Source organism: Larimichthys crocea, chromosome I, assembly GCF_000972845.2.
Source record: "Larimichthys crocea isolate SSNF chromosome I, L_crocea_2.0, whole genome shotgun sequence".
NCBI lineage: Eukaryota > Metazoa > Chordata > Actinopteri > Sciaenidae > Larimichthys > Larimichthys crocea.
Genome location: NC_040011.1, coordinates 28,786,077 through 28,808,944, shown reverse-complemented (window position 1 = coordinate 28,808,944; position 22,868 = coordinate 28,786,077). Strand labels below are relative to the sequence as shown.

General features: G+C 39.8%; 2 protein-coding genes across 6 annotated transcripts; both read left to right on the top strand.

The window, feature by feature from the left end:
* Positions 1-310: 310 nt before the first annotated feature.
* pmt (phosphoethanolamine methyltransferase) lies at positions 311-9,399 on the top strand. 5 transcript variants are annotated; one of them, XM_019253528.2, is made up of 13 exons: positions 3,009-3,140; positions 3,271-3,417; positions 4,511-4,682; positions 5,109-5,264; positions 5,552-5,688; positions 5,883-6,034; positions 6,165-6,353; positions 7,438-7,527; positions 7,629-7,718; positions 7,801-7,923; positions 8,138-8,269; positions 8,844-8,960; positions 9,243-9,399. In XM_019253528.2, exons 2-13 carry the CDS (start codon positions 3,366-3,368, stop codon positions 9,351-9,353), a joined length of 1,521 nt encoding a protein of 506 aa, XP_019109073.2. In that variant the 5' UTR covers positions 3,009-3,140; positions 3,271-3,365; the 3' UTR covers positions 9,354-9,399. The 5 variants fall into 5 exon arrangements, with proteins under 5 accessions (XP_027137859.1, XP_027137858.1, XP_019109074.1 ...); XM_019253527.2 differs by having other exon boundaries at positions 3,249-3,417; XM_027282058.1 differs by lacking the exons at positions 3,009-3,140; positions 3,271-3,417 and adding an exon at positions 311-331.
* Positions 9,400-10,301: 902 nt separating this feature from the next.
* On the top strand, positions 10,302-22,827 carry zgc:152774 (MORC family CW-type zinc finger protein 3). The gene is made up of 17 exons (XM_010732136.3): positions 10,302-10,466; positions 10,568-10,640; positions 13,542-13,674; positions 13,947-14,167; positions 14,320-14,467; positions 15,150-15,303; positions 16,306-16,434; positions 16,722-16,841; positions 16,925-17,028; positions 17,144-17,266; positions 17,760-17,876; positions 18,690-18,767; positions 19,637-19,676; positions 19,756-20,144; positions 20,831-21,344; positions 21,584-21,753; positions 21,993-22,827. The coding sequence occupies exons 1-17, from the start codon at positions 10,428-10,430 to the stop codon at positions 22,147-22,149; spliced, it is 2,709 nt and encodes a 902-aa protein (XP_010730438.3). The 5' UTR covers positions 10,302-10,427; the 3' UTR covers positions 22,150-22,827.
* The last annotated feature ends 41 nt before the right edge of the window (positions 22,828-22,868 follow it).

Genomic DNA, 22,868 nt, shown 5'->3' with positions numbered 1-22,868 from the left:
CCACGTCTCAAAATGAGCAAGTCAGTCAAAAACTATTTAATAACTGACGGACAAGTGGCGTAAGAGCATGTAAAAAGGATTAATTGCGTCTCACAGCCATTGCGTGAGAATTGGCAATGCCTGAGTGACTCAGTTAAATGAACAGTAAAAAGTGAGCATAAATTGAGTTGTCATGGAATTGTATATTTCCAAATGTTCATTTTTCTGATAGCTTTAAAAACTGGATGGATGTAAAGCTTCAGAGCAGCTACTGAGTGGACCTTGTGATGAGGCTCTGATTCATTCTGTTCAGGTGGAGGAAACACCCACCAGAAATGAAGAAAAACTGACAGTGAGTATAAATACAACACAAAATCAAAAAGTCATTCAATTTAGCTATTCAATTTTAAGTTATGCATCTATGACTTAGTGACACCTGCTTTGGGTCAATACATTTATCAGTATTCATATTAGCGTACCTTAAACACTTTATAATAACATTAATTGTGACACTGTATTGGGGCTTTCTGAGCCATTATCTGCCCATAAAAGTCTCAAAAAAACAACAACCCTGCTATCTGGTTATCTCACCCAGTTCTGTCCTGGTGACAATGAACTTTGGATCTGGTTGCATTGGAACTGTGCAAAAAGTCAAACACAAACGATAAAGCACACTTCCACAAATCCATGTATGACACTGATTTAGCCCTTCTCTCTCTCTCTCTCTCTCTCTCTCTGTCTCTCTCTCTGGTTAAGTCTTTGGTAATGTGTCTGCATGCCAAACAATTTCTGTCTTTACAGGAATACCACTTCCAATGCTGAATTATTCAATTTAAATTGGACATTTGGGCACATTTTATGCAGATAGCCTGTGGTGTTGATTATGCTTGTGAAGAAATCTCATCACCCCATGAACAAGTGGCACTCTTCAGGCAGAAACAAGCACTTTCTAACAAGCTTATACAATGTTTTTAATATTTATTTATTGTGGCATTTTCACTTTTCATTCAGCCAAGAGACTTTCCTGGATCACTTGTACGAGTAAAGGTTAGAGAGAAAGATTACTCCATACTCCATACTACTCTCATTGATCAAAAACTCCACAGGGCACCTTTAAACTCTCACCGGTCACTTTCTTGCATCACATCTACTCTCATAAAATCATCTGGTTGGCTTACCAAAATCGAACCACACTGACGTTTACTTGGAACTGAGTCAGCAAGAACTTGGCAGAAGTGCAACAATGACAAATCATGTCAACCAAACTCAAGCAACGTCATCAGGTCAAGTACAGGTCATGGTAGAAGACTGTGTGACTATAGTGAGGATGAAAACTCGCTGAGAAAAGAAACCCCTTCAAATATAAAATGTTAACATTCAGTGACCCGACAACAGTGTGGTGAAAGACTACGCCAGCTACAGAACACTGGCTGACAACCTGAATGTGATGTAGGTTTGATAAACCCACACTTGACTAACTCCAATTCACACAGACTCCGCGCAACCTTCAACACGTCCACTAATCCTAACCAATGTGTTGACAGAGAAGAAGCAGCACACGAAGCTGGGCAAGCTTACATCAGCACCTGTATAGCTCTGACAGGTTTCTCTGCTGGTCTTCTCCTTGTGCATCAATGATTCACCTCCGAGGACTTGTCTATCAAACTCCTGAAACTCCTCTCAACACTCCTCTAAGTGTGTTGCTGTGCATTAAAGAATCCCTTAGCAAGTTTTTCTAATTATTCACACCAAAGACAATATATTTTGATTCTAAGGCATAATCAAGAACAACTTATCTATCAACTTATTCTCCTTCAGCCAGTCACAGTGGTAGACTTATGCTTGTCCGAGGGGCAGAGCGGAGTGCAGTGGGGCACCTTATAGAGTCTAATCAATTCTAGAGTTACACAATTTAATGAAGTCATTAAAAAAGGGCCACGTATTAAGGGCCATGTACCAAGGTACAGTCCTTGCCGCAACAACCTGGGTTTGTCTCTGGCATGGATCCACTCTCTCTCCTCTGACTTTCCTGTTTTGTCCTGCCATTATGAAATATAGCAAAAAAAATGCCAGATAAATATTATAAATAACATTTCCACAACCTGAAAGCCCAAATGTTCCTCTTATTTATTACTTACAGCTGATTTATAAAGACTTAGTAACTTATGTATTAACTATTAAAGTGGATTATGCCTTTAAAAGACAACAGCACCCCGTTCATCTTTATGAACTGCTTTTCACTTTGTTTTCCTCACCATTGGAGCCACTCATTTACACATGGCACAGGAGCTCAGGAAGTGACGCAATGACCAAATATCAGTGAAACGGTTGCATAGAGACTGTTAAATTAGATTTGACATGATGCAAACTGGCACCTTTGTTGTTTTGTTTTGTTGGTTTGTTTAGGATACATTTCTTACACATGGATCATTTTCATTTAGGAAAACATAAATAAAGAAAAGCATGGTCGCTTTACTTTACTCCTGACACCTGCACCTTGCGCACGGTCTCTTGTGGTTACAGATGTGATCAGATAGTGTCACTAAAAGCAGAAGCTGTAGTGTTTCAACTTATCGCCAGTCGCTGCTTCTCCACCTTAACAGAGGTTTCAGCTGCACCATGAGGCAATGTTGCGTAATCGGCGCATGTCACATGACATTTCGTACTCGTCAGCACAATCGTGGGGAGGTGAGCCGGTGAGGGGAGACTGTCGCTGGGAAATACACCTTCAGAGGCTTCACAGTTCATCATAAACCAAGCATTGTGCAAAAACATGTGAGTGTGCTTCAGTGGCGTACTAACTTATCTATAGCGGACATCAGTCTGAGGTATTTATGAAGCTCTGTTAGGCTTATGTGCCAGGGGAATGCCGTCAGACCCTTGTCCGATATGATTACTCATGTACACCACCCACCCCCTCCTCACCACTGGCCTGCCCCTCATTTTTGAGCGCATCCTAATGGCCAATTTCATACCTGGCGACCATCCCCTCTATGGTCGTCCTGGTATTTAAAGAGGACCCACGCAGGTTGAAACCTGTACTCTGTCAGGGGGGTTGCTCATAGTAACACTCTTGTAATTACGACAGTTCATTTCCAGACTGCATGGGGATTATAGAATAATTTAAATGGCAAATCAACCCAAGACAAACATGGAGAAAGGTAAAAAATAATAATAATAATATTGTTTGTGTCACGTGGTTTTAAGGCTGATGCAACTTTGTTAGAGTTTCCCCGTGTTGTTGTGTGTTCACTGTTCACATCACTCAGTTGGTGCATGTCATCCTGTCAGCGCTGGAATGTGTCAGTGATTTGACCGACTTGTCTGTGAGGATCCTGTAGCTGTGTCTGGGTGAATGTTAACCTGCCTGTGATCTTATTGGGATTATGATGGCATCAAGTTACAACCCCAATTATCAGATTTTTATTGGGAGATTTGGTTAGTACCTACTTTGTTATACTGCTGGCCGTTTGTTCAAATGTTAAAAATGTTATATTATATCATGTTTTTGTAATAGCAGCAAATCATTGCATCATGTCCTGAACTTATTGTGATATCTGCTGGTATTACAATGGCTTTCTTGGCTTTGTTTTTGTTTGTCTCTCTCTGTGTTTGTTTAGCTGTATTTACAGTTTTCATGCTTGACACCTGTCATGGTTGTAGAATACACCTTATCCTACTGACAAAAGCATGTAAAGCATCTGAGATTGTGATAGACGAGTGTGAAACTAAATATGAAACTGCTGAATTCTTGGGGAAATCTAATTTAGTCGCAGTGATCAGTGACTTGTTTTAAGATTCCTTGCTGTAATCTGGTTTGACTAATGGTTAATCTATGTGCTGGACATTTGTGTGAATAATCTTAGCTAAAAGGTTATGTATTAACATATTGTACATTTCTGTAAACTGTCACCTTTAAAGTAAATTAATGTGAAATTGTTTTTTGTTTTGTTTTTTAAACTGGTGCACATTTTATCAGATATATCTGATTTTTAAAAAAAACATAATGAATACTTGTTTTTTTCTTTCTAAACTGCCTCTGAACTATTGCAAACACTAGATGATTCACAGGTCCAGTTCCTTTAACTTTGCCACACATTCAAGTAAAACAAGCAAAACTACTTTTTTGTTCTCTGTCTACATTTAAGACACTATTATGAATAGGTCATCATATGAATGTGATAGTTACAATACCATTGTAGTATAATGAGCTTCTTCTGATTTTTTAGTGTTCTAAGTTCTACAACATTTTAACATTATTTTAATGTATTTATTGTGTATTTTGTCATTATTATTGTATCATTATGTAGGTTTTTTGTTTGTTTGTTTCATCACTGAATGTTAACATTTTATATTTGAAGTGGTTTCTTTTCTTAGCGAGTTTTCATCCTCACTATAGTCACACAGTCTTCTACCATGACCTGTACTTGACCTGACGTTGCTTGAGTTTGGTTGACATGAGAAAGTTATATATACAATAAAGTTTTATGCCTTTTAGCCAGCCTAATCTGAACACCTGTGTGCTTCACAGCTCGTAGCAACATGACAGAGTTTTGGAAGGAGCACTCCAAGGCTGCCACAGTGGAAGAGATGATGCTAGACTCCCGTGCCAGGGAGCTAACCCAGCATGAGCTGCCCGAGATCCTCTCCATGCTGCCCTGTTTGGATGGATACAGAGTGCTGGAACTGGGTGCTGGCATCGGGTGAGCTTACAGCTGCACTGGACTGTGTATAGTAGGAGATGTGTGTGTGTGGGGGCCTCTAGCAGAATATATAAGAATCTGATTAACTCCAGATTTGCATAGTGAAAGTATTTTTTAGAAAAGCTTTGTAAACATGAGCCAAAGAGGATTCCTTATAGTGGCAGTCACCAGTATTTATCTAAGCAGAATGATAGGCAGGATCTTCAGGCTTCACACTGGATAAAACTATGACATGCTCTCAAATAACAGTCTAGGACTGAGAGAAAGCCTGTCTATACAAGACTATATCTAAAAACCAGGAAAAACAACCTCTTACACAGAATCCAAACTGGTTTATTAGGCAGTGTAGTAGATAGTCAAGGCTTTGTTTTTTTTTGACTGAACAGAAAGTAATGAATGTAGCTATTCTGGTGTGTGTCTCTACAGTCGTTACACCAGCCACCTGCTGACTAAGGCCAGGCATGTGACGGCCGTGGACTTCATGGAAAGCTTTGTGGAGAAGAACAGGCAGGACAATGGTCACCATAGTAACGCTACCTTCATCCAAGCTGACGTCACAAAGCTGGATGTCCCCAAAAACAGGTGTGTGTTAAGATATCTGTAGCTTACTTACACTTGATATCTTGGATATTCAGACAAGCAGTGCCCACCACTTTGGTCCAGACTGAATCTGAACAACTACTGCTTGGATTAGAGTGTGGTACAGACATTTAGACATCTTATATATGCTGTTAGGTTATAAAGGCAGAAATACTCTTCCATGTTGTCTCCATCATAAAATTGTAGATAAATGAAATAAAACAAATGTAGTTAAACAACTATAAAAGTATACCTTAAATTTTACTGTATCCATTCAATGTTCTCCTCAGTATTGATTTCATCTTTTCCAACTGGCTGCTGATGTACCTGAGTGACGAGGAGCTGAAGTCTTTCATAGAGAAGGCGCTGGGCTGGCTGCGGCCCGGTGGTTTTCTTTTCTTCAGAGAGTCTTGCAACCACCGGTCAGGTACTGAGCTAACAATCAAAGACATTAAATTCAAGTTTGTGTCTGAAGTTTGAAATATAAACAGAAAAGTTCAGAATACTATATATAGTATATTATGTTGTCTTTATCAGTTGATGAACATTCAGCAACAGTAGCTTAAATCTTTTCTAAACAAATATGATGGGCTGAAGAATTCATTTTAATTTTCTATCAAGGTGACTCCAAGAGGGACTTCAACCCCACCTGCTATCGCACTGACACACAATACAGCCACCTGGTATCATCAGTACAAGCAGAGGGGCCAGAGAGCGGCCAACAGTTTGGTTTCGACATTGTGTTGAAAAAGAAAGTTCAGGCCTATATTGAGGTATCATCATTGAAGTTCTGGCACGTTAAGTAAAACTTTAAGTAGGAAATATGAAGACATGATGTAGGTGTGAGGATGTGTTGTTAATTCTCCATCCATCCTCTCTGTCCTCATGCTAATTCTTTTCCAGATGAAAAACAACCCTAATCAGATCTGCTGGATGCTGGAGAAGGTTCCCCGCTCCTCAAACACAGAGAATGGATTCAGCACCTTCCAGCAGTTCCTGGACAACCAGCAATACACCAGCCGTGGCATCCTGCGCTACGAGAAGATGTTTGGGGCAGGTTACGTCAGCACAGGGGGGCTGAGCACCACAAAGGTATGAATAAAGCCTGGAAGACTCCGAACAGACTGACTGTAAAGAATCATAAATGTGTCTTGGAACAACAAGAATACTGAAGAAGACAGCATGATATACAGTTGTCCCTCGTTATAACGCGGTTCACTTTTCGCGAACTCACTGTTTCGCAGATTTTTTTGGGGTAATTTTGCATGCTTTTTTTACAGTGTATTGTACAGTATGAACTGCACGTGTTCTGCGTCCTTATTAACTAAGGGAGTACTGTACAAAATGCATGTAAAAAGGTGTATAAAAGTGTGTGGTTAGGGGTTTTACGGCCTTAAAACATGAAACTTACTTCGCGGATTTCATTTATTGCGGGTTATTTTTAGAATGTATCCCCCATGATAAACGAGGGACCACTGTACATCATACATTGTCCTGACAGAAATATCTGAACCACTATTTGATATCATACATTGTCCTGACAGAAATATCTGAACCACTATTTGATGGATTGGCACGACATTTTGCACAGATTTTCAAAGTCCTTCGAGAACTGTCTTTGAAGAACCAGACTTTTCCTCTAGCACCACTATGAGTTTGATATTTATGGTTTGGAGTGTCTTGACCACTGCTAGAGGATCACATTTTCTCCACACATTTAAGTCTCTGTCTGCATAAATTGCAAAAACTGATCTCATTTTGTCATATATTTGGGTTTATGAACAATACCTGCCGAACACTGCACTTCACTACTAAACATCAGCATGTTAGCATGTTGAGCATTTAGCTCAAAGCACAGCTTTTCATAAAAATCAGCCTCACAGATGAATGTGTGGCTGCAGATCCTGAGTCTTAGTATCAAAGGCCTCAAATGACCTTCAACATCAACAAACCTCGCATTCATCAAAGTAGCTTTTACAGCAGATACTCTTCTTCTCTCCTCCTTCCTCTGTTCTTTCTGTTATCTTTGTGCTGCACTTTGTTTCTATAATATCCCGGTCTTAGTCATCATCTTTATTTCCCACTGGAGATACTGAATACTTCAGGGCATATCTTTGTAGGTTTATTGATTAAGGTTTTGATGAAACTAAAGACTGAATCTTTTTTGTGCTAACAGGAGTTTGTAGACCTGCTGAACCTGAAGCCCGGACAGAAGGTTCTTGATGTTGGCTGTGGCATTGGAGGAGGGGACTTCTACATGGCAAAGGCAAGAGCCAAGGAACCTGACATAATTAGAATGATACTAATAATGATGATAAAGTGGCTTTTAATGATTATATTGATGACATTGATTATGTTACATTTCAGACATTTGGAGTTGAAGTGCTTGGCCTTGATCTGTCAGACAATATGGTAGACATCGCCATGGAGAGAGCAATCACTGAGAAGTTGCCATCAGTACGTCCTTTACTATTGGTTTAAACACAGATAATGTTTTGTTTGAAAAAAAAAAGCAGCAATGGCATGCGCTCTACCTCAGGTCCAGTTTGAGGTGGCCGATGCCACTAAGAGGACGTTCCCTGAAGATTCCTTTGATGTGATCTACAGCAGAGACACAATCCTGCATATAGATGACAAACTGGCACTCTTCAAACGCTTCCATGTGAGTGTTTAGCAGCATTGAGTCTTCATTTTTCATTTCACTGATTTCCAGACCTCTCTTTGCATTTGTATTTTGGCAAGAAAATCACATAAAAAAACTAAAAGCAACGTTTTTATGTTAGATTCATATTCCTTTGGAAATGTTATTAATTTTATGTGTCTTTTTCCAGTCTAGCTGTATTGTTTTATTCACTCTCCTTCTTCTTTGTGCCCAGTCATGGTTAAAACCGGGGGGTCAGTTGCTTATCAGTGATTACTGCTGTGGGGAGAAGCCCTGGACACCAGTGTTCGAAGCCTACGTCAAACAGAGAGGCTACATCCTCTATACACCCTCACAGTATGGCAAGGTAAACACACAGAGAGTAATTATGTAATGTTTTGTAAAAAGACTAGACTGTCCTCAGCCATTTGGTCATGTTTACCACTGTTTGACCAGACAAAACACACACAGTAATGAGTACGGTCTTTAAGTTGTTTGGCAGCTCCTGTCTTCATAAAACAAGTTAAGTTTCACACAAAATCTTGCGTGGACAAAGATCTTCTGGGTTGCATACTTTTTGCTTAATCCTGTGTCTGCTTTACAAAACGCTAAACAAACCTGTCCTGTTTAGATGTGTGTGAATAAAAATAACTAACCAGCCTTAAAGCTGTGCAAATGTTTCACTTTTATGTGGAATTGTTATGTTGACCGGTGATGTTAATAGTTTGTTGCTTTGCAGAGGCCAAAGATGAAGTGGAGATTTTGTGAAACAACTAGATACACATATTGAGTAACTCATAAAAGGTCAAAGTTTTCTCCTGCAAATGTACAAAATGGTACATGTGTGGATGTGTTGATGTTGTATTACTACTATACAGCAGCAGGTGGTGCTGTTTCACACCCTACTTCACCTCCTCTTTCACTTTTGTCTTCTCCTGTAGTTCCTTGAAGAAGCTGGTTTCTGCAATGTCAGGGCAGAAGACCGGACAGCCCAATTCATCCAGGTGATTGAAACAGAGCTGCAGAGAGCAGAGGCTATCAAGGATGAATTCACCGAGGTAAATGTGCACATATACACACACAGAAATTACCAGGATATACACCCAGCATAGATTGATCATGATCAATCATAAATAATTGTTCATTTACAAAAAAAAGGCCTGAGGACCGAACAATCATCTATCTGAATAAAAAAGAAATGTGTATGGACACAAAATGTGCAACACTTTCTTCATATACTTACACTATTATTATCAACATCATCCCTCATGTGCAAAACCTAAAATCCTTCCCATATTCTTTGGATGGCTGCTCATCACACCTGCCTCTGTCGCTTGCAGCAATTCTCAGAAGAGGACTATTTTGCAATAATAAATGGATGGAGAGAAAAACTGGGACGTTCCAACAGTGGAGACCAAAGATGGGGACTTTTTTATGCAACAAAGCATTGAGTGATTGTAGTAAGAACGCTAATAAAAAGGAGAAAAAAAAAACAAATGCCTCTCTCGTCTTTAAATGAATGAATTGGTTTTGTTTAGTTTGTTTGTTTGTCTTTTAAACCTGTTGCCTACATGAAGTAAAAATACTGACTAAAACAATATTCCTTTATTGCTTAAACCTGCATCATGTCAAATTCTTCAGGACTCTTTTGTCTTTTGAGCCTTTAACTTTTGAGATGTTTTGTTGGGTAGTCAGTACAAAACCTGTCAGACTCGTACTGCCAATGATTATAGAATGTATAGACTGATCCATCACTCATTTCTTCACAGTGAGTGAGTTCACAGGTCTGCTGCCTAAAAGCCAACAAGTATTACTGGAGTGTGACATGACAGGGACAGACAGGATCTGCCCCAGGGCAAACAACAGTATTTCACTCTCATGTTTTCTTTTAGCAGTTAAGTGTGCAATCTATATTTACACTCACCCTTTTATTAACAAGACAAAAATAGACCTTAGTATCATTAGTGACACCTAATATTTCATGTGAAAATGGCTGCCGTGTTACCTGTCAGGTAACATATCATGGTGTCATCTGTTTTGTTAAAAATTAAAGCAATGTGACAGATCTGTTTTTTTTAATTTTCTGATATTTTGCAGTATTTGACAGCTAATGGTGTTAATTGCTGCTTTGATTCCCCCCCTCCCCCCACAAAGCAACCTCTTTATTCATTTTATACCTCATTGAGGCTTCAAGAGGAGATACGCGGACAACACAAGAAGAGGAGTTGACTTTTCACACGTCTTTCAGATGAACGCTGATAGGATATGGGGAAGTACAAGTGTGTTTGAAAACCATACGAATCGCAAAGCAATGACAAGAGAACTCATTAAAATAGTATCATGTGGCAGCTTAATGTGGCAGCAATAATAATAATAAAAAATATATGTTTAAAAAAAAAAAAGTTTCTGAAGTCCTCTGTCACCTCTCTGCTGACTTCCTCTGACTAGTACGCTACGCCCATTGCCGACGTGCCCGCGCACAGAGAGGCGAACACCGCAGGAGGCAAAACACTCACTCGCAAAACATGGCGAGATTAAGCGAGCATGGGATCCGTCTAAGTTCCGTATGTATTTCATATCTCATCAGGGTGATTGTGTTTAACGTGTACTTGTGCATTATTACAACTACAGCTGATGAGTGAAACTTTTCATTTTCTTTTCAAAGATGAGTCCTTCCTTCCTGAACAGCAACTCCACCAGTCATACCTGGCCCTTCAGTGCAGTGGCAGAGTTAATAGGTAGGTGACTTTGTGAGGAATCACGTTGAAGCTTCTCTCAGTCCTCCTGTGCACCTGCGGTCGCGCTTCTCTTTCTATTTTACAGTTGCAGTTTTTTTTTTTTTTTTTTTTTTTTTATGGTGTCAACTTCGTGCGCTCTTCCGCTCTTTGCGCTCACAGTGGACTGTGCGTGTGTTTTTAAACAGACATTTGTGTTGGTGCTAAAATGGACCGAATGGACTTCCTCTTTCACACTCTCAACGATTTTATTACCGCTGCACGCCCTCACATAATGTCTGCCGACTGTTTGTCAATGCAAATGTAATAACTGTGTTCGTTATGAGGTATAAACAGGAGTCAAGTTTCATATCATTTTATATGGAATCGTCTTTGCCGTGCAGATATGTGTGTGGAAAAGGAACAAAGAGTCTGGATCAGGACAACATATGAATCACTCGATGATTTGTATTTCCACGTGATACACAGTGTCTGTGTCTGGGCTGTCAACATTGTCATTCCTCCACTCTGTGCTCTTTCATTGGTGCAGACGTGCTGACCTACTGTTGGCTGCTGGGTTTCAGCAGGTACAGGGGTGGAAGAGTACTGTGCAAATGCAGATGCACTCTAGATCACACACCTGCTTTCTCTGCTGCTGTTTAATGTTTGTTGAGAGTGCCACAGGCGTGTTAAGTAGAGCAGACTGATATAGTTTTTTTTGTTTGAGACCTGCTTCATGCACAGATTACTGATACGGCCGATGTGCTTATTTCGAGCTAGAATGAAGATACACCTTTTATGGGTTGGGTTGTGTGCCAATAGAACTCATTTCATGACTCATTTCTTTTAAAAAAATAACTTAAATCCTCTAGAACATGTTAAATAATTTAACATTTGCATTTGTACACCCATTCTTGTTGACGTTGCTGAGAGCTGCTTGCCATTGTTTTGTAAATCGTAAGTTTGCAGTGCCACCAATATGTTAGTGCAAGCATTTATTTTCTGCTTCATATGCCGGAAAAACTGTTTTTCATATTGGATGGCATACACCAATATTGATATGTCTGTGGAATAACAGGAATACCCTCGGTAGGTTATGTTATCAGCCTACTCTTCCTATAATATCCAACTAACTAACTGTTACAGTGTATTTGTAACAGTGTTGAGTTTAAAGTCACTTTATCATACTTTCATATACACTTATCTTCATTTGACTGTTCCTGCAGGAATAAGCATCATGTAGTTTGAGAGGAGACGTTTTGTCACATTAGGAAAAGCACAGGTGTTCATAAACAAATGAATGATGGCCGAATCCCATTTAGCTCCAGTTTCAGGTTGCTGGTGTCATACGTGTTGGCTCACTGTCATAACTTACTAGGACACTGGGTTATTTGTAACACCTGTACCTTTTCTACTCTTGTCAAAGTCAAAATGTGGAAAAGGTTTTATCCTCCTTATGTTCATCCTTCTTATTGTTAGTCATGACAGTCAGTTGCTGATATCTGGGAATGCGATCATGTTCCTAAAACATGGAAACATGAGCAGTCAATCATGCCAAGCTAGTTTGGAAGAGAAAACAAAGTCGTATTTTAGTGCAGAAGTAAGTCAACCTCTATAAGCGTCTGTATTAAAATGTCAAACTTCACAGCAGCAATAAACATGTTTACAGCCTGGTTCACAAAACAGTTTTGGTCCCTATTGCTTATTTCAACGTTAATGACACCTGGGTTTTTTTTTTTAGTCACTGGTTCAAATTATATTTAGGCTTAAAGTTATGTATAATTAACAGCATGAGCACCCAGGCGTCATTTGGTCTGCCTAGGTAAGCCGATGATCCACATATTTGCAGATGTGGGTGATGTCACTCATGCTCTGTCTATTCTTTATGCTGTCATTGGTATTCAACCAATTTATGGAGCTAAAGTTAGTTTAATTTCCTAGCTAGCTACATTGATATACATTTTTTTAGTTCGCACATGTGACGGTCGTTGGATGGAAATGAGAACCTGGCTTTCTTCTAACTCTGTTTTTACCCACTGCTATCATTGTAGACTGCGCGCACAGGGTCGTAGCGCTGTGTTTTTAAGTACGTGCTTTTAAGTTTATTTTATGTGTTAGTTAATTAGCTAACTCGGTTGCTGTGTTTATTTTTCTCTTGTGTTTGTTTAATTGTCAATTATTTTAGGCAATCAAGTCTACAGCTTTTAGTTGTGAGAATGGAACTTTCTCGGGTAGGCAGGGCTAAGCAACTACAAATTACAACCTCAACTTTCATAAACGTACCTTACAATTTAAATTACCATTTTATGATTTAGCTTTGAGTGAACATTCTTACTGTTGCTGTGTACAGTTTCCCTCTCACTATGAGGGACTCTTCTCAACATTTGCAATACCAGTTCATACCAGAGCAGGGGCGTTCCTCTCTACCTTTAAAAAAGACCCAGCTCTTCAGAGAGTACTTCCTCTCCGAGCAGTACTGGACATGCTAAATCTATCCCCTCTAGCACTGTCACAGTACTTCTTGCCGCACTAACAAGACCTAGTCACGCTGTACTTAGATTGTTTCTCTTTTTTTGTAAATTGCTTTGGATAAAAGCTTCAGCTTACATTTCTATCAGTTTTACCCCAAAGCTTCTCAAGTGATCTGATTTAGCTAAACTGTGTGTCTGTAGATCTCTGTAGTTATTTTTAGTGAGCACAGAATTTCCTGCTAGTCATCGCAGAAACATTTTTCCAAAACATTTCCAAAAGGTTGATTTATGTTTAAACGCTGAGATACATCTTGCTTCCTCTTATTATAAGCAGAAGTATTGAATCAATGAAATATCACCAAAGAGAAAATTCCCTTTCCCTCCCCCAATCCACAATCTTTACGACCCTATCTATTTCCTTGTTGTTCATTCGTTTCTTTCTGTCATGTTGTAGACAATGCGTCAGATCCCGGGGTGTCTGCTAAACAGATCTGGATAGATGTAGCTGAGGAATGCGGCTACCACTGTCTAACTTTCACTGATAATGGCAGTGGCATGACCCCCAACAAACTGCACAAAATGCTCAGGTAAGACATACGTCTCCACTGCATATGCTCCTGTATCAGAAATATAATCATACACACTGATAGTGTTCCTGTTTTAAACCACAAAGCGTGACGCACCGGCATTTCTAGATTGGTCTCTTTCTCATACACACAAAAACAAGTATTACGAACACACTTATGTAATAAAACATGCTGTAATAATAACAGTTTATGCTACAATGAAGTTCAGTTCAGTTTTCTATCTAATACACACATCCTTATGTCATCACTCTCCCTTTCACTCTTATGTCCAGCTTTGGTTTTACAGAAAAGGGTTCAGGTAAGGCCAGTCAGCAGGCCATCGGTGTGTACGGGAACGGTTTCAAGTCTGGCTCCATGCGTCTGGGTCGCGACGCCCTCATCTTCACCAAAAATGGCGGCTGCATGACGGTGGGAATGTTGTCTCAGACCTACCTGGAAAACATCAAGGCTCAGGCTGTCATTGTCCCGATTGTTCCCTTCAACCAACAAACCAATATCCTTCATGAAATCGTCAGCGTAACTTCAGGATGTAGTGTTGTGATGAGTATGAATCATCAACATGTTTGTGACTTCAATGCAGTTACGCTGATTGAGTTGATAGCTGTGTGCACGCTGCTTCATGTCCTGACCTTAACTCAGTGTTACAGTCTCTGGTGATGACTGAGGACTCAGAGGCCAGCCTGGCAGCCATCCTCCAAAACTCCATCATCACCTGTCAGGAGCAGATACATGCACACTTTGACTCCATTCCCTCCAAAAAAGGCACCAAGATATTAATCTGGAACATCCGCAGGTCAGAATCAACTTTCTTTCCGGAAGTGAAATGATAAGACTAATCCTAAATCCAGGAGACTGTTAGCAAGTTTGCATAAAGACTGAAAGTGGCTTGTCTGGTTTTGTCTAAAGGTAAAAAGGTTGCTAACACCGTTTATCTCACAAATAGTTTTCACAGAGTTTGGTACCTTTGTACAGAGTCATGCTAACTTTAGTCTGTGCTCACCCAAACATTTTCAGTTTTGTGTTTATAGCTACAAGAGTAAGGTCAAATGCACAGCATGCGAGACATACGAGAAGTATGCAAACAGGCTCAAACAGAGAGGCAAATTTGAATCAACACGGGCATATTATATTTGTTTAGATGTGATTTTAGACAAATTTATGCAAAACATCTCACATTCATAAACAAGCAACAAGTAACGTCATCATACAGAGTGCAGGTACAAATGAAAGGGTTTTCTCTTGAATTTTGTAAGAAAAGATCACTAATCTTTAATTGAGAAAAAGAAATGGTTCAGGTGTTTCTCAGGAGTTTCACTTCCTCTTTACGCTGAAAAGTCTCCACTGTGATCATTATCAGTAAAGGCAACAGGAAGGTCTGCCACATCTTAATTCATTGTTCCTAAAAAAAACAAGCAGTGGTATGAAGTGTGCCATTAACTGTTTTAACAACTGGTCACTTTGATGTTTCCCTGAAGTGCCAAAGATGGTAAACCAGAGATTGACTTTGAGACAGACGTGACTGACTTCCGTCTGCCCTCGATTCAAATCGAGGAGCTGAAGAAGGGTCTGAGGATCAGTGGATCCCTGAGAGCCGAGCAGAACATCCCTGACATGCACTACAGTCTCAGGGTGAGTACGTCACTACAGCAGATGGACGACAGAGATATTATTTGTGATGGTATGAAATTTGTCACTGTAGATTTCTCCGCTGATATTTGCTGTCTGTCTATCTGCACTGAGGAGGATATGAGTACTCTGACATGTTCAGCTCTGGTTCTACTGATAAAAACAGCACCCTCTTCCTGTTTTTTACACTAATGTCCTTTCATTCCAGTAGATAATATGTATGTACTGTAAAGGCTGATATTTATGGTGGTAGTCCTGTGATAATTACCGTATAGCGTACCAGTACAGCTGATGGAGTTTGTAGATTTGTTGTAGATTTGTAGATGGTTCATATTTCCATTCGTCTGAGCACTTCACATCCATGTTGGTTTTAAAGTTGGAATTGAAAGTGAATTTGTGGCCTTTCAGTTGACGAAACGATAATACAGCAAGGTCCATTTAGTAGTTGGAGCTTTCAGTTTTATCACATGCTCTTCCTCAGCGGACAGAGATGCATGCATTGAAAAACTGAAAATGTGAAAAAAATATATATATATTTTGCTATCATGTGAATCCAAGATGTCTTTCTATGAGGTAAGAAAAATGTTACAGTCCTCCTGGATTTTAAATGGTTAGTTTAAGAAATTCAAGATTACTTTGTTTCATGTTTTTGACACTTGGATACAGTTCTGTCTCTCAGTAGAACAGAATTCAGAGTAAGTGATGTTATAGTTAAGGTCTGGGAAAGCCCCTACAGTACAAGTACAAGTACAAGTCCCTGTGTGTGTGTCAGTTTTAAGTACAAACTGGAGAACCTCTATACTAACCAAGATGTGGCTGTGGTTTTGTAGTAACACTGCCCCAGTTTGATTTTATAGCCATGTTCAAATTGTTTGCGGTTTTGTAAATACCATCTCTGTTTTAGATATAATCAAGATTTATAATCATGTTGTTAACTCAGACATGTTAATAAGACCAAAAAAAATAAATGAACGTGTGTTTGTCTGTTCCCTTTGTTTGTCTCAGGCCTACCTCAGTATCTTATACCTGAAGCCGAGGACACAGATAATTCTGAGGGGGAAGAAGAATGTGGCTAAACTGGTGTCGAAGACACTGACACACGTCGAGCATGACGTGTACAAACCCCACTTCAGTGTATCTTTAAACTAATCTGTATGTTTGCTTATGTGTGCGAGCTATGGTCTAAAGCCAAAACATTATGTGTCTACATTGAGACAGGCCATGTTACTTCTGCTGGGAAGATAAAAATACCTACAGTAATTAATAGTGATGCCAACAACACCCAGTTCATTGTATATTTAAATCACATAACAAAAACTGTGCTAGTAAGTTATTGCCTGGTTGTGTTTCATTTTCCGTAATGCTCAGTTATTTTTTAATTTTTCAACGTTCAGTGCTGTTAACCTTGACTGGTGTATCAGAAAGAGAAGGTGAAGGTGACCTTTGGGCTGAGCATCAAAAACAAAGACTACTATGGCATCATGATGTACCACAAGAATCGACTCATTAAAGCCTACGAGAAAGTGGGCTGCCAGCTGAAGGTAGAGGGAAAGAATTCATGCGTGAAATGTAGCATTCATGGAAACCTGCCTTCACTTCAGTCTCACTTCACAATGTCCTTTAGGCTTCAGGTCAGAGAGCAGGAGTCGGGGTCATCGGTATCATCGAGTGTAACTTTCTCAAACCGGCTCACAACAAGCAAGACTTTGAATACACCAAAGAATACAGGTCCAACACACACATACAAAACAAAAACACAGACAGACGTCATGAAATCATACGCCTAATATACTAGTACTGTTGTGTTAATATTAACAAAAACTGTTCTTTTTCTTCACCCTAGACTCACCCTCGGTGCTTTAGGCCTAAAACTCAACGACTACTGGAAAGAGGTGACAGAAAAGAAGGCCAGAGAGCGAGAGTTTCAGGCTGTAGACAGAGATGACAATCAGGACGACGATGTTGTGTGAGTGCTGATTGCTTTTTCTTCCCCTCATGAGCAAGTTTCTTCATAAATTAACTTCAGAATTCATGGAAGGTGCTTAAAATCAAATTTATTAGCCAGTGTTCAGTGTGTTGTGCTTCTGAAAGATGATTTTAGTTTATCTCGTCCACCTGGCTCTAAATCTCGAACTGGGAGAGTGAGAACAGTCTTTTATGGACAACAATGGTAAACATTCGGGTAGACAGTTCAGTGGATAAGCCTCTCATGAAGGGACTTCAACTGAAAGTGAAAATAGGTATTTCTTTCTCTGAGCTTGAAACCAGAGACTTGAGACGCTGCTGCTTCTTTTGACAATAACAAAAAAAGACTAAACATGCTGAGGCAGGAAACCTTAAGAGCCTTAAGTGAGCTTTATCTATATGGTGTCCTGAAATATTTGTATTTTGTATGTATGTATAGTACTTTTATACTAGGAGGTTTACTGACTCCCATACCTCTACGTGTTTGTATTTAGGGGTCCCGTGTGGTTACAGTGTGAAGAGTGCCTGAAGTGGCGAAGCGTCCCTGCGAATCATTACGAAGTGGTTCCTGAAAGCTGGAACTGCAGCCAGAACCCCAATCCACGTTACAGGTGCGGCTTTCTTATCATCACTTTCAGCATTATTTCCTTGACTAATAACTTTTATACACATATACACACAAATCCATTATGATTACTATAGTGTTGTTTTCCAACCGTCACTTTTGAGACATCAAATTCACTTCCTTCTAATTAAACCTGTAACAAGCTCCATAGTGTGGCCGAAAAAGTCACATTTCTGCAAGTTTGTCTTCTGCTTGTTTAACAGGTTTTTGATCATACTGTCTCTCTTTTGTTGTACTTATCGTCACTGACTCCATTAAAACATATCTTAACATGAAGCACTTGGTTTCAAGTACCTTATAAGAAGTCTGAGGAAAGTCTTGTGCACAAAACATCACTAGCAAAATAAAAAGTTTCCAACAGGAGCTTTTTGGTGTGCAGGTTTATCTGTTTCATCTGTTAGACTATGTTTTTTTGATCCACCACCCGAGTGGACTTTGAAATGTGTTTTACATGGTGGGCGACATTGTGGCTTTGAGGGTTAAGACGCCAACCATCAGCAACAACCTTGATACCTCAAGTTCCTCGGGGAATCTTTGCTGCCTCTCTCTCTCCCTTGTTTCTTATCGTCTCTCTAGTGTCTATAATAAAGTGCTAAAATGCCCCAAAATATCTCTATATTGATTTACAAGATGCAAAACCTCACTACTTGAAGTTGTCACGTACGACTGAAGACATCTACATGCGCTTCAACCAACAGAGGAGGCCAGTATCTGTGTGTGAGTGTGTGCTGGCTGTAACAGGAAGGCCCTCAGCCTAACTTTATCAGTAGTTGCTAAGGCAGATCTCTTTGTCTTGCAGAAGCTGCTCCACCCCAGAGGAAGCAGAAGACAGCGAGGAACTGTTAACACCCAGCTACCAGAAGAACCACAAGAAGCAGTAAATTCCAACTTCTCTTGTCCTCTCAAACTCTGTCTCTAACTGAGAAAATGTCTAACTGGACAGGCGTTTCACACCGCTTCTCTTCCTGCATGCCTGCATATCTGTCTGTGGGTTCACGTGCTATTTTGTGGTTTGCATCGCATCGTCAGTTTCATGCTCTTATTTCCGGTGGTTGTCCATGTGACTGTGTGTTGAGCAAAGTCTCATAGCTGTGCTATGCTCTGCCTGATAGTGATCAACACAGAAGGACTGAGCTGAGAAAATATGCTATTCACACATGCAAAGAAATCTAAATGTTGAGCTGTTTTTGTTAGTTGCCATGTCCACATTAAACCACCTACAACTAATACAAAAAAACTTTAACTTGTGTAAAGGTAGAAGTACTGAATCAACTTTACTCAAGTAAAAAGCTCTGAGATGTACTCAAAGTATACAAGTGTTCTCTTGGTTTCTCTGAGTCTTTCAGCTGTTTCTGTGCAAAGCTAACTGAAACCTCATATAAATATATAATAATTCCACACAAATGCATTAAAACAAAAAGTGACAAACCTGAGCACAATGTACAGATATTTATCCAAAAATGTCAGGGAAAAGTAAATGGTTGTCAGAAAAAGTATAGTGACTAAATAAGGTATGGACTAACTTACAAGCTGAATTTTGTGTTTATGAACAGTTAAAAATATAATTTAAAAGTTCATAAAGCTAGGTATGTAACCATGTTTCTGCAGTGTGTTTACATTCACACTGCATTTTTTTCTTTTAAAGCTGTAGCAGTCACGGAAAAGTTCACATATTAAGAGTTAAACCTCATCATATTTTGTGTATCTGCTCCTCTCAATTCTTTATTGTCTGTTGTTTTCCTGCAGAGAACACCCCAAAAGCAGAAAGCGAGAAAAATCACTGGAGGTAGGCAACTTTCTTTTTGAGAACTACTGTTTTACTTGATATATGGTGAATGCTTTCAAATGTGCCGTTTGTGTTGCAGGTGTGCGTGTTCCAGGACCAAAATCCTAAACATCAAATCCTCTTACGCAGTTCGTCAGAACCGAGCCAGCCCACCTTCCAGTCCACACCTCAGCACATGAGAGCAGCAGATGGAAGCCATGCAGAGGAAAACACACTAGAAAAAGACCAAATGCACACAGATCAACAGGCAGATTATTACACTGACACGCGCGCACATGACGATGCGCAGAAAGAAAGCATGGCAGCTGAAGTCACACACATACGACAGAAGCTCGTTGAAAGAGACACAGTCATTAAAGACAAGACACACATGCATGTGGAAAATGAGACCAGTGATCACAGGCAGGAAGAGGAAGACGCAACAAAGCAGCCATTGGAAAGAGAGGAGGGGAGCACAGACACATTAAGGTGGAGTATGCTGCATGCAATCCTTTAAAATATTACATTATTATTCTTTAAGCCTTCGTTTGTTATTCATTTCAGTTCCTAGTGAAACACTTGAAGAGACATGACAGCTGTGCTGTCAGTGTAGGTTAATGCAGTCAGAAGTTGGAACAGTTTTGAAAACTTTTCACGTTGTTCTGATAAAAGATATTCCAACCTTTAAGACTGAGGAGACTCCTGCAGTTTGCTAACACAGACGGATATGATTTCAGACATTCCTTTTTAATGACTCTCATAACTTTGATGCTGAAGTGTCAACCCCAGACTGTTTAAATTCTTCACCACCTTTCCCAGAACCTGACCATGTCAACAGTTACATTTTTATTTCTTGATGTGCTGAGAAGGTCCCGAGTCAGTTTTTTTTACCGTGGGAAAATTTAAAAAGTTAACAATGAAAAGGAAATGTTTCTAATGAGTCACAAGGGTTAAAAAATGATTTGATAAAGGCTCTGTAAGTGACTATGAGGTTCCGTCTTTGCATTATTTTTAGATGGAAACCTGGAGAACGCTCAGAGCTGTCTTTATTTTCAGCTGGAACTGCAAAACCCATGAAATGCTGTTATGGATTGACATGTGTTTCTGCAAAAAGATTTTCCATACAGTACAGCTACTACTGCAAACAAACTGACTGCTTTTTTTGTTCTCTGCAGCCTCAAAAGAAAACCAGGATCATTATTTCACTGTGTAAAAAAGAAGCCATGTCTTTGGGAGGAGCAACAGCCTGACTCAGAAAATACCACAGAAGAGATGATACAAACAAATATACCAGAGACACTGTCCTCAGAGAAGACCAAGCAGGACAGGATCAACCATTTAGAGAAACCAGGTGACACATCACAGCGAGTCCTCACCAAACTAACCTGGACCACCTCACTCCCTTCCAACCAGAGTGCGACGGTGTCCTCACTGAGCCACACAGAAGGGCCGCAGAGCAGGATGCTGCCTCCAGAGGGCGGCGACCGGGAAACTAATATGCAGAAGCTGGCTGGGTTGGAGAAAGAGGCTGAGAGGTTACGGAGGCTTCTAGGTTTGGAAATCACAAAGACAACTCAAGGCACAATGACAACTGATGATAGCAGCACTGAAAAGCCAAAACAGGGGGTGGAGTCAACGCCAGCATCCAGTGCCAGCAGAGAGGTCGGCTGCCAGACAGATGTTGCTGAGGTCAGTAGAGTTCATAGCAAACATTTCAGGTTCATTATGATGACAGTTCTTACTTACCCTAAAGGAGATGCATCTAAATAAAGTTACAGCATTTGTTTGTTTAAGATTGGCTTAAAAGTTATCTTCAATATGAAGTTCCAAAAAATTGGCATTGGTTGTCTGAGGTGAAATGAAATGCATTATTTTGCTCAGACTCATCGGTTTCTAAACAAACTTCGACTGTCCTTCATCTCTATCAGAGCTCTACTTCATCTGGCAGCCCGACCCAGGCCTCGGGACTTCAGGGGGTGGTGGTCCACAGTCAAAAAGCTGTAGGAGGTCAGACTGAACAGAATGGACCCAGGAAGGAGAAGACAGATACTCAGAGCAGGACGAGAGCCAGTAACAGCGAGGCCTGTGAAGACAGCAGGTGTGTATTCTTGGCATCCCTAGTGTAGAGTCATTTCTTGTAGCTGGCAGGATTTTATGCGTGTAAAGGGTTATAAACGCTTTTACCCTTTTGCACTCTATTTTTTCACTCTCACTTCTGTCTTTATGTTCTTATTGTCCATTTTTGCTTATATGTGAATAAAATGTGAATCTCTCAGAGTTTCACCTGAGCGACACGCATGTTTAATCGTTTTAATAATGAAGCTGTTCTCCAATCAGATTGCCCCAGGAAAGTCTTCATGGCATCCGTAACAACGTGGTGGTGCTTCTCACGGCCCTCCTGCCACAACTGGACCTGACTGGCATCAGTCTGGAGACCACTGACGTAGACAACATCCTGCAGCAGATTATAGAGGTCAATTCACTGAAATTATGATGAGCACTGCTCGTTAAAATCCAGAAGAGTTCACTCGGCAGAGATTGATATGTTTCTCTGATATTCTTATGCAAAATGTGTGATGCTACCTGTCTTTCAATGCTCACTTGTTCTATTTCTGGTGGTGTTCGTGGATAAACTCTATAATTTTATATTTTTCTATCCCTACGTTTATCGGTTTGCAATAAGCAACAATGTGCAGCTGGTTATAGTAACTCAGTGTACCTAACATTACATGGTAGGTGCATAAGGGCACATGTTATGAGAGAATGTACTGGAAATATATGGGAAAAAATACATTTTTGAATTGAATGGAGAAAAGAATAGTTGTACTTAATTTGTTGTTTTATCCAGGACTTTCTTACTTAGTGTTCAAAGTTGTAACAGGCTGATTATCACATTATCACATCATTTTGGATACAACATGTATGGTGTTCGTTTCTTTTATGTAACTTTGTTTTCAGCCTTCCCGCCCAGCTGCTGTACAAATGTCAGCTTTTTAACCTGAATTTATCTTTTAAGTTTTTTTTAAAAAGTGTGTTGTGTTGCTGTTGTTCTGTTTTTATTGACTATTTAAATTACTTTTATACACACTGAAGCAGTGCTTGTTTATAGGTTTGTTCACATATCCTTTACAAACAAGACTTTTTACATTTGCATTAAAATACTGAAACCATACGTTGTTGTGCACTGTCTCTTTATTTTCAACTGGTTTATTG